We start from the raw sequence: 12,074 nt of genomic DNA, 5'->3' as shown, positions 1-12,074 counted from the left end.
AAATCCTAACTTCATTATACCTAGAAAACAATTTGTCATGAAGCCTTATCTTTCCACATAATTTAAGGCCATAATTAAAATATACAAAATATTCTATTCCAAAATGTTTCAGTTTTTTTCTTCATTTCCACACAAAAATTCTTTTTCTACAACAGGATACTGTACCTTAATTTCTCTTTCAGAATTTCAAGGTCACTTTTATATAGACCACACTTTTCCTGTAGCCTTTTATTTTCTTTTTCACAATTAATTAGATTTTTCTCTAATATTTCTTCTTCAGCTTGAACCTAAAACAATAATGTGTTTTAAGTGGGCATACTACTGTTGTCATAGGTTTTAGGTTTTTCAAACTAAAAAGTAGTGATTTTAGAAATAAGCAGGAGAGTAGAATAAATATTCCACCCGTTAAAGTTCCCAACCTTATAATAAAGGGAGCAAGGTGAACTTCCTGAATAGGGAATGGAATTCTAACCTGTTCAGAAATGGTTAAGAGCCTATGACAGCCGGGCAATAGCGTAAGTGTTCTGGCCTTACATGGACAAGTCAAGCAACTCATGCAGGGACTGTGCATGAAGTTACTAAAGGCTAACTTTAGTGCAAACGCTCCAGAGAAGTAATTTTTGAAAGTGTAGCCACAAAATACTCCCACTGAAATCACAGTCCAAAATTCAAAACAAAAGCTAAGTACTCAGTATGAGAGGGCAGGAGTGGAGGACTAGGCAGATCACCCTCCCTTCCTTGTTACACCTACCTAACTACAGGGCTCTGCTGAGCAGTTTGAAATTGATAATCATAAAGAGATATAAAAAATCATCTCTTATAGTTTCCTCTCTTTCCTTTATGAAGACCTCCCTCTTCTCAAGGATACCCCCCCACAAGTTATTCTACCTCCCCCTATAGATTACCTTATTAAAAATCCCTCCCATGGTACTTCCCACAGGGACCTTCTCCAAGGCTTTCAGAACAGTGATCTAATTAATTCACACATAAGGTGTGGTATCAAATGGGATTTTGATTTCTTAATTTTTAATAACAATATTTCTTTCTTCTAGCCTTCTACCTTTCTTTAATCAGAATTATTAACTTTCTCTGTTTCAGTTATTATCTCAAGATGGAAATCTCTCATAGAATCTGTTGATTAGACCTCTCTCTGAGCTCAACCACTGAATATCCAACATTTGGCCTTCCTCCAAACAGGTTTTATCATCATGTGGTATTACTTGAAGATAGCAAATGAATGTAATAAAGCCACTATATTACTATGAAGAATCTGTTCAGGAACATTCCCTTTAACAGGCAGAAGTGAGCCGCTCTGACAGTTCGAGGGAGATCAATTGGAGCCTACTTAATCTACTCTGTCTTCATTTTCACTGAGGTGATGGGAACAAATTTCCTGCTTCTATTCCAATAGCTCCAGCTCCTGCTCACTCACCCCATCCCATCTTTCTCTATATTTTGTTTCTTCTCTTGTCTCCACTATTTTCTCTCTTTGGATAAAAAAGTTTCTGCTTATTATAAGACTGTGAAAATCATCCTTAACTAATATTTTTGAATTCTTTATTTCAATGACTTTATTTTGAATGAGACCATAAAAATTATTCCTTGCTTTAATCAGAAATAAACATATTCTATTTATGCCTCTCTTTATTTTTAGAATATGGACAGTAATAAAAAACACTGACTTTGTACAACTGCCTCTTACCTTTTCTAGCTTTTCAGCCACTTTTTCTTTATAATGTTGGAAAGCTTTACTCAGCTCTTCAGCATTATATAGTGCTTCATTCCTTTGTCGTTCAGCTCTGAAATTTAAAAAGGGATAATTAATAAAAGCAAAGAATGCCCTGCATTTGAATAGTTAAGTTCCAAAGTAACCTATATTTAAATTTAAGTAATAATTAGAGAGAAGCAGACTTCTCAGTACTAAAAAAAAGAGTATTAGGCTTAAAATGCAAAATAAAGAATGAAGATTAAACTACAATAATTTTCTCACTATAAAATATCAATATAAAAAGTAAAATATAACAAAATATTTATAAATATACTTTAAATCATACGTACATTCTATGTGTTGGCAATATTTTTTCCTCAGTCCAGAAAAGACAGATTAGGGAAGTAGCCTGAGGCTGTATGATAAATTTTCAAAGAAAAAGTATTACAGAATCAGTCCACTGTCTAGTACATTAAAAATACTCAGTAAAGCCCAGCTGGCATGGCTCAGTGGTTGAGCATCAACCTATGATCCAGGAGGTCACAGTTCAATTTCTGGTCAGGGCACATCCCTGGGTTGTGGGCTTGATCCCCAGCAGGGGGCGTGCAGGAGGCAGTCGATCAATGACTCTCATCATTGATATTTCTCTCTCTCTCCCTCTCTCCCTTCCTCTCTCTGAAGTCAATAAAAATACATTTTTAAAAAACAAACTCAGTAAACCCAGTGACCTTTGCAAAGGACAGGTAAATTTTCAAAAACGTATTTCAAAAGACAGTAACTTCTATTGATACAAGATATAAAAATCTGAACAAAATCCAACCACCACCAAGCACTGTCTTAAGCCCAACCATGCTGCCTCACCTCTTAGCTGACCCTGACCTTTCATCATACTTCTCACACTGAACTGAGACTATTAGGCTGGAACTTGGTAAATTTCCTATTCACACCTAAAAACTTTTCTAGCCCTGGCTGAGTAGCTCAGTTGGTTAGAGCAATGCCCCCATAGACCAAGTTTGTAGGTTTGATCCCTTCAGGGCACACATAAGAATCAACCAATGAATGCATAAATAAGTGGAACAACAAATATATGCTTCTCTCTCTCTGTGTTTCTCTCTCTCTAAAATCAGTAAACAAAATAAAAAAAAAACACACAACTTTTCTATATTTAAACCCATTCTCATCACATTCTTTCCAGTGTAAGGGAAATTCAGTGACTCTTACCCAAGGTGAATTCCTTTATTTATACTCTTGATCTTAGCTCTTTCCTTTGAGGAGTTTACTCTAACTTACGTATTTCAGTCTCTTCTCTATTGGCTTACGAGCTCAAGTAAAAGTATCCCTTATTTTCTGGGTTTTTAAAAATCCTCACCCAAAGATATTTTTTCCATTGCTACTTCAGAGAGAGTGGAAGGGGGAGAGAGAAGGAGAGAGAAACATCAATATGAGAGAAACACATCGATTGGTTGCCTCCTGCATGCCCCCCCCCATCAGGGCCAAGGTTCAAGCCTTCAACCGAGGTACGTACCCTTGGCTGGAACTGAACCTGGGACCCTTTAGTCTGTGAGCCAGTACGCTAACCACTGAGCCAAACTGGCTAAGGTGCCCTTATTTTCTAAATGTGTGGTTCTTAAGTCTGGATAGCAACTGTGGATATAGGAGGTATCTATTTCATTCTGAAGTTTCAGATAAAAAATAGAATTTAAATAGTAAGGGATTTATCTGAAAATCTAAGAAATTTGCAAAGCTAGAATTCAGAGAGCAAAGGACACCTGTATTTCTTAACAAAACAAAAACCCCCATACATATTGTACCTTCCTCTGTCATCCTTCCTTTCGAGCCAAACTTATCCTCTTTATAGTTATCTACTCCTCTTCACCACCAGTTAAAAAAAAAGTCCTAACATATTTCAGCCACACAGAACCATATGGATGTATATACATCTATGCACTCCCAACCCAATTTTAATGAATCTTAACTCTGCTATTTTTGTTTCACGTAGACTTATTTTTATTAAATTTACTGGGATGACAATGGTTAATATGAACATACTGGTTTCGGGTGAGCCACACCAGCCAGGCTCCCTTCTATGTTTATGTTGTCACAAATTATCCATCTTCATGCTGTAAGTTTTTTGGTGATCTTACTTGTAGTGTTGTGACCTTACGTTCTTTGTTTCAGGTAGAATAGCTCCCTTGAGTATTTTCTGCAATGGAGGTTTTCCAGTGATAAAATCTCTAAGCTTCTGTACGTCTGGGAACATCTTTATTTCTCCTTCATATTTAAAGAATAATTTTGCTGGATATATTGTTTGTGGCTGGTAATTTCTTTCAGATGTTTGAATATTTGGTTCCACTCTCTTCTGGCCTGTAGAGTTTCTGCTGAGAAGTTGGATGAAATTCTGATGGGTTCTTCTTTGTAGGTCACTTCCTTATTTTCCCTGGCTGCTTTGAGAAATTTTTCATTGTCATTAATTTTTGACATTTTTAATACAATGTGCCTTGGAGAGGGACTCTTTGAATTGAGGTAACTAGGTGTTCTGTTTGCTTCTTGGATCTAAGGATCTAGTTCTTTTCACAGGTTTGGGAAGTTCTCATCCACTATTTGTTTGAATAGACTCTCTGTTCCCCTCTCCTTCTCTTCTTCTTCTGGAATGCCTATTATTCTAATATTGCTTTTTTTCCCTGATAGAGTCAGTTCTCATAGAGCTCTTTCATTTTTCTTTATGCTCAGGTCTCTCTCTTCCCTCTGTCTCATTTCTAGATTCCTATCTTCAATATCACTAATTCTTTCCTCCATCTGGTTGGCTGTGTTTTCTATGCTTGGTAGCTCATTCCTAATCTCTTTAACTGCGTGCTTCATTTCCAGGATTTCTGACTGGTTCTTTTGTAAAGTTTCAATCTTTTTGGTAAAGTACTCATTTTGTTCATTGATTTGCTTCCTGAGTGCACCAAATTGTCTGTCTGTATTTTCTCACATCTTGTTGAGTATTTTCAGAACTGCAATCTTGAAACCTCTATCACTTATATCACATATTTCCATGTGTTTCAGCTTACTTTCTGGGGATTTTTCATTTTTTCTTATCATCTTTGTTACCATGGTTATTCATGGTATTTGCTACTCTCCTTTGTGTAGGCATAAATATCCCTTCTATAGCAGCATTCTCTGAAGAAGTCTTTCTACTATTTTCCAGTAAACAGCACTGAATCGCAAGATTTTTTTACCTCTGTGATCTCCCAGACTTGACCTCCACGGCTTCTGTAAGAGTTCAGCTGCGCTGCTTTGGGGTGGGATTTATTTTGCCCTTACTGTAATGGCAACTCCAGACTCCAGACCTAAGTGGGGTACAGCCCCAAGCACCAAACCCAAGGATCAATCACAGAGGGAAACAGCAGTTCCACTACAATAGCTCTTGATTTACAGATAAAATGTTCCTGGACCCAACACCAGGGCAACGGAAGGCAAGTTTTGGGAGTCCAAGGGGCAGCAGGGCTCTGTAACTCTGTTTCTTTGCTAGAAACACCCCCACCTGACAGTGGATATCCACATGGCAGAACCCTGCACTCTGTCAGGTGTCTGCTGGCTCAGTCACTGTTCACTCTGCTCAACCTGATGGACTGGCTCCCGCAGCAATCTGTTCCTCCTGGCTGAAGGAAGCGCCTGCTGCCTTCGGCTTCCTCCTCTCCCTTGGCTGTGCCTCGCGCTCCTGGCTACACCTCAAACTCCCAGCTGCAGGGCTGAGTCTGCGGACCATCCGAGCTTTCCTCCCTTCTCATCTCCCAGTTTATTCCCAGTGTCTTTAGATGTTTCAATGCACATGTCTCTCAGATGTACCTCTGTATTGAGTAAGGAATTCTTTGTTGAATTATAATTGGTTAATTTATTGCAATTTCAGGGGGAGAGGCCAAGGTTATCTTTCATGTCGCCATTGCTCTGACATCACTCTCTCATTGTGAATTTCAGAATATTTAACCATACAGTTTACACTTACAAGAAGTACATTTGTTAGTGTTTATTATTCAAGAGGCACCTGACATTTCTTTTTTCATTTAATTCTTATACCAAGACAATATCACCTTGATTTAATAGATGAACAACTGAGAAACTGAGATTCAAGAAGGTTAAATAATTTGCCCAATGTAACAAAGCCACTGAGAGGTAAAATCTGGTTATTTGACTCCAAAACCTAAATATTACCACTAACTAATAGTGCCTACCAAATATATATTGTAACTAGAACTAGACTAACCAAATGCTGCTGGGAAAATATTCTTCCAAACCCATTTTAATGAAAAATGACTTAAAGATAGGTTTTTAGAAATTCAAACGCAAATAAATATTTAATCTATTTATAACTTTTCAAAATATACTCCCTTGTAACTATTTATACCATATATACATTTTCAAAATATTTTTATTGTAAAAGATAAAAATACAGATGATTTTACTCTATGTAAAAGCTGTTTTAATTACATTATTATATTGTAAAATCTCATTAATTTAAACTAAAGCTTTTAAATATTAGTTTAAAAGTTAATTTACATTCAAAGTTAATGGTTCCTAGGTCAAGGCTACCTAGAAAACTTTATCTTAAGACATGGTTTAAATAAAATCATTTTTTTTTTTTTTTTTTTTTTTACATTACTTATGTATTCCTTAAGGAAGACCCAAAGACACTTTTCTCATGAATTTTATGTAAGTTGTGAAACTTAATTTCAGAAATAAGTAAATATCGTTACCTTGATAAGCATTATTAGGCTTCTAGGAATTAACCCCAATCAAGAATGCCAATAACATAAAATCCACATATGAATAAAAATGGACAAAAAAGAAAATTAAGTTATTCTACTGGCAAATTTCTGAAAATTTTCCACTTCAAAACTTGGCTAGAATTTTAAATAGGTAATATATTCTTTGTTTCCCTTACAAAAAAAAAATTACTTGCTTTAAAAACACATACCTCTTTCCTTGTTTACTCTGTTCAAGTAAGTCCACCTTCAACTTTATACATTCCTCTTGGGACTTCTGCAAACTTTGTTCCTTTTCAATCACTGTTTTTTGACTCTGCTCTAATTTATCTTCTGCCTCTCTATAAAATAAAAGGATATTTTTAAAGGTTATTGAAGAGATTATGCAAGTATGCAAAAATAGTTCAACATTAGGAATTCTGTTAGTTAAACCAGAGTTAAGAGAAATTAATATTTAGAGATAGAGAAAGGGCATATTTATCATTTAACAACTAGTTTTAGTACAGAATAAAAGAATACTCCCATCAAATTATAAATATACAGTTAATATCCTATTTCATGGTCAGATACTAAAAGCATTACCATGTAGTTTAGAGACCAGATAAGAATGACTGTTAACACCACTATATCCAATGATTTTTTTCCTGACAGTTGTAAAAATGAAAATGTAATAAGTGTAAATAAATGAAAGAAAAGATAAAATTTACTTTTTTTTGCTGATATCATTAGCTACCTAGAAAATCCAAGAGAATAAAATGAAAAATTATTAGACTTAATAAAAGAGTATGACAAACAGTCCAATTACAAAATAAAAGCAGCAGCTTTCCCTTATACTATCAGTGAACAAAACAAGAACAAATTCACAATCAAAATATACAATACTTAGGACTAAACATAATATACGTGTCTTAAAGGAATCTGCAAAATTCTAATGGTCATGAGAGACGACTTTAGTGTATATCTAAATCATCTGCAGGACTCATTAAAACATAAGACTGTGCCCTGGCTGGGTGGTCAGTTGGTTCGAGCATTGTCCCATACACCAAAAAGGTTGCAGGTTCGATTTCTGATCAGGGCACATACCTAGGTTGTGAGTTCAGTCCCTCACTGGAGCAAGTACAGGAGGCAACCCATTGATGTTTCTCTCACATTGATGTTTCTCTTACATCAATGTTTCTTTCTCTTTCTCTCTCTCTCTCCCCTTCCTCTCTCTTTAAAATCAATAAACATACCCTCAAGTAAGGATTAAAACATAAATAAATAAACAAAAAAACAAATAAATAAATAAGATCTATTCTCAAATTTTAAAAAAATGAAACATAAAGATTGCTGGGTCCTGCCTGGCTGGGCGTGGCTCAGCAGTTGAGCGTCGACCTAGGATCCAATAGATCGGGGTTCGATTCCCGGTAAGAGGACATGCCCAAATTGCAGGCTCGATCCCCAGTTGGGGGTGTGCAGGAGGCAGCCAATCAATGACTCTCTCATCATTGATGTTTCTATCTCTCTCTCTCCCTCTACTTTCCTCTCTGAAATCAATAAAGCTATATTAAAAAAAAAAAAAAAAAGATTGCTAGGTCCCTCCTTTAACAGATTGTGATTCAGTAAATATGCAAAAGAACCTGAGATTTGCATTTTTAACAAGTTCCCAAATGATGATAATACTGTTAGTCCCAGAACTACACTTTGAGAATCACTAAAATGAAGTAATGTGCACTTTAGTATGTATATATTTTTTATTTCAAAGCAGAAGAGGATATATTATAAATCGATTCCTTGTATTTTATTTCTCGAACTCCCACTGAAGTACTGAGTATATATTACTATGTAAGGCAAGAAATAAACTAGTTCATATTTAATAAAAGCATGTAAATAAGTATCTCAGCCTAGATTTAGTCTTTTTTTAGTCCCCATATACTGCATGGATCTTGTAGCCAAGAGGAGTGATGATGGACTTAACACAGATTCAACACATTCTAACATAGTTTATAGTCCACTACAGATTTATTGGGGCAGTCTATGAGATTTAACAACATATATGAAAAGGCAGAGGCAGGAAATAAAATTTTTAAAGCTGTAAAAAGTATACTTACCTCAAAACTTTATCTTGGGCTGAAACTTCTGCTTCCAAATTTATAATCTGTTCTTCTAAGATGGGCACATTGGCTGCCTGTTGTTGAACAGATTCAAGCATAGAGACCTAAAACAAACAAGGGAGTTCCTAAATGGTGGAAGTCAGTGATCTCTCTGCTTGTTCTTTTTTCTGTTTTTAAAGTTTAAAAAAAAAAGTTTTCAACAAGAGAATGTATTGCCCTGGCCATTGTGGCTCAGTGGTTAGAGTGTTGGCCCATGCACCAAAGGGTCAAGGGTCTGATTCCTGGACAAGGGCACATACCTGGATTGCAGGTTGGATCCCCGGCCCTGGTTGGGGCATGTGCGGGAGGCAACCAATCAGTCTCTCTCTCTCTCTCTCCCTCCCTCCCTCCCTCTCTCCCTCCTCTCCTTCCCTTCCACTCTCTCTAAAAAATCTATGGAAAAAATATTTTCAGGTGAGGGTTAACAACAACAAAAAGAATGTATTATTTTAAAAAGGAAGATAAATAAGTTATATTTCCTTTGTACAAGAAATAAAACCACACAAATTGGTAATCTTAAGATTTTAAATGCGCTCTCCCTCCCGGGAGCACAGCCAAGCCTTTCCCCTCTCCACCTTCTTCCTCCACAAGCATGCATCTCATAAACCTTAAGGAACCCCAAGAGGCTTGCAACCAGGGTAGGCATGGACAGCAGCAGTTTGTCCCAGGCAAACCCCCTGAACCTATCCCCAAGGCCCCCTTTTCTCTGACTTCTTAGTAGGCCAAGCAACCCAGCCTATGCTCATTTCCCCACCTAGTCCTTCTCCTGTTATCCTTGGCCCTTCCTTGTTCCACTGTCCCCAGCTTAATAAACGTCCTCTAAAGTTAAAAAATAAGATTTTAAGAAGCTCTGACTTATCTAAGTGCACAGACTATACAAGTTTCCCTGAATCATTTTCAGATATTAAATTCACATAAAACTGATTCCATAACATAGTGATACTGTATTATCATAATAAAAATTACTCATAACACATTAAAGCAATACAAGGAATATTTTTCCAATTATAAATCTTTATGTAATTATAATGATTTTCTGTTGGAATAGTCATCACTTCAAGAAACATACTTTGGCTCTTGACTGTGTTAATTCAAAGTGCACAGATTCGATTTTAGTCATTAAACAATGATTCTGTGAGACCAAACAGGCATTCTGTTGCCTAAGTTTATTAAGTTTATCTCGAAGACTTCTCATCTCCTGATCCATGGGGTTAGAAGATGAAAACAATATCTGAAAAATCAAAAAGAACAATCTATTATTTTATTAAGCATTGCATGTAATTAATGGAAAATGATGAATAATATCTATAAAATAACTAAATAGCTCAAAAAATGATTTAAGATATTTAGTGAGTGTTGGTGAGGAGATGTGAAACAATCAAGTGCCCTCTCTGCCACTGCTGGTGGACATGTACATAAATAAGTACAGCTTGGAACGTTGGAAAAGCTCTTAGCATTATCCAGTAAAGCTGAATATGCTAAGACTCAACAGTTTTAATTCTGGGTATTAATCTGACAGAAACTTTTGTAATTTTGCACCTGACGATATAAAAATATTCACAGCTACATTGTCCATAAGAGACAATTAATGGAATGGACTCAAATGTTCACCAATAAAATGGATTTGGATAAAAGATTCTTTAAACAGTATAGATATTTCTATCACACTCTTCTGAATATATATTTTACAATAAATTATTTTAATTTTCATGAGGGTTGAGGTTTTCAAAACCTGATTTTATTAGTTTCTTAATAATATATTATGCAACTCAAAAGTCAAAACTATATAAAAAAGCGCACACAGCCCTGCTGGCATAGCTCAGCAGTTGAGCATCAACCAATGATCCAAAAGGCTGTGGTTCAATTCCCAGTCAGGGCACATGCCCAGGTTGCGGACTCGATCCCCAGTATAGTGTGTACAGGAGGCAGCCAATCAATGACTCTCTCATCTTTGATGTTTCTCTCTCTCTCTGAAATCAATAAAAACATATTAAAAAAAACATACACACACAGAAGTCTTATTCTCATCTTTTAGTAGTTATATAACCAGTTTTATAAGTTTCCCATTTATAAATTTTTAACACCACTCATACAGCAAAAAATAGGAAACATCTTATATAGGAGTTATTAATTAACTTATAATCTTTTAAAAAATATATGTTTCATTGATTTTTAGAGAGAGAGGAAGGGAGAGGGATAGAGAGATAGAAGAATCAATGAGAGAGAAACATCATTGACTGGCTGCCTCCTGCACACCTCCTACTGGGGATCAAGCCCAAAACCCAGGCCTGTGCCCTGACCAGGAATCGAACTGTGTGACCTCTTGGTTCCTGGGTCAATGCTCAACCATTGAGCCACACATGCCATGTAGTTAACTTATAATCTTAATAAATCCTAGCCTTCTAGTGTTTTATATGCATATACAAGCAATACAAATTATCCATGCCCACACTTTTTTATGCAAAAAAATTGCATACTATCTACAGTCAGCCCTTCACATCTACTGATTCCGCTTCTATGGATCAAAACTATGTGGAGGCCACCCATCCTGGTTCCCCATTCCCTGTACAAAATGCCCAGTGAAGCCACAGAAACCGTCCCTGCTACAGAGCAAGAGCTGCCACAGCCCCAGGCTGAGACAGGGTCTGGAACAGAATCTAACAGTGATGAATCAGTACCAGAGCTTGAGGAAAAAGATTCCACACAGGCAATCACATAACAAGCCCAGCTGGTGGCAGCAGCTGAAATGAGTGAAGAACCAGTCAGTAAAACAAAACAGCCAGAGTGAAAAGAAGACATGGAAGGCTATGTCCAAACTGGGTCTTGGAAAGGTTACAGGAGTTACTAGAGTCACTATTCTGAAATCTAAGAGTATCTTCTTTGTCATTATAAAACTAGGTGTCTGCAAGGGCCCAGCTTCAACTACCTAGTCTTGAGGAAGCCAAGATTGAAGATTGAGCACAGCTAGCTAGTACCTGCTGAGAAATTCAAAGTTCAAGGTAAAGCTGTTTCACATTCAAGAAAACACACAGACTCTAACTGTACAAGAGGAGAGTGAAGAGGAAAAGGTGGATGAAACAAGTGTGGAAATTATAATTTAAGGACATAGAACTGCTTATGTGATGAGCAAATGTTTCAAGAGCAAAGGCAGTCTGAGCCCTGAAGAACAGTGATATTGTAAATGCTATTATGGAATTAACAATATAATCATCTAAAAAGAAGGACCTTTTTTTGGTGTTTTGAAAGATTTACTGCGGCTTGGTTTGAAATTTGTACTGTTTCTATTATTAATAAAGTTATGGCTTCTTGTGGGGGGGGAATATTTGGGGGAAAAAAGTTACCTGGTTGCTAACATGTACTATCTAGTTAGGCCTACAATGTTTGTGTCTGTATTGAACACGTACAGATTTTCTGTCATTATTCCCTAAACAATACAGTATAACAACTATTTACATAGCATTTACATTGTATTAGGTATTATAAGTAATC

The 12,074-nt window shown here is 36.3% G+C and overlaps 1 protein-coding gene and 1 pseudogene across 6 annotated transcripts in view; one reads left to right on the top strand and one right to left on the bottom strand.

Moving 5' to 3' along the window:
- Positions 1 to 12,074, bottom strand: part of CCDC18 (coiled-coil domain containing 18) — a 90,573-nt gene that overhangs the window by 73,788 nt on the left and 4,711 nt on the right. For all 6 annotated transcript variants that reach the window (XM_087820596.1, XM_016197178.2, XM_087820597.1 and 3 more), the window contains 5 exons: positions 9,655 to 9,816; positions 8,544 to 8,650; positions 6,666 to 6,794; positions 1,703 to 1,799; positions 166 to 287 (listed from right to left, as the gene is read on the bottom strand). In XM_087820596.1, the coding sequence (XP_087676722.1) occupies positions 166 to 287; positions 1,703 to 1,799; positions 6,666 to 6,794; positions 8,544 to 8,650; positions 9,655 to 9,816 (617 nt within the window). The remainder of the gene's footprint in view (positions 1 to 165; positions 288 to 1,702; positions 1,800 to 6,665; positions 6,795 to 8,543; positions 8,651 to 9,654; positions 9,817 to 12,074) is intronic.
- LOC107525100 (nascent polypeptide-associated complex subunit alpha pseudogene) lies at positions 11,144 to 11,741 on the top strand (annotated as a pseudogene).

Source organism: Miniopterus natalensis, chromosome 9, assembly GCF_054644295.1.
Source record: "Miniopterus natalensis isolate mMinNat1 chromosome 9, mMinNat1.hap1, whole genome shotgun sequence".
NCBI lineage: Eukaryota > Metazoa > Chordata > Mammalia > Chiroptera > Miniopteridae > Miniopterus > Miniopterus natalensis.
Note: the sequence above shows the minus strand (reverse complement) of the source record. Positions and strands in the feature narration are given on the sequence as shown.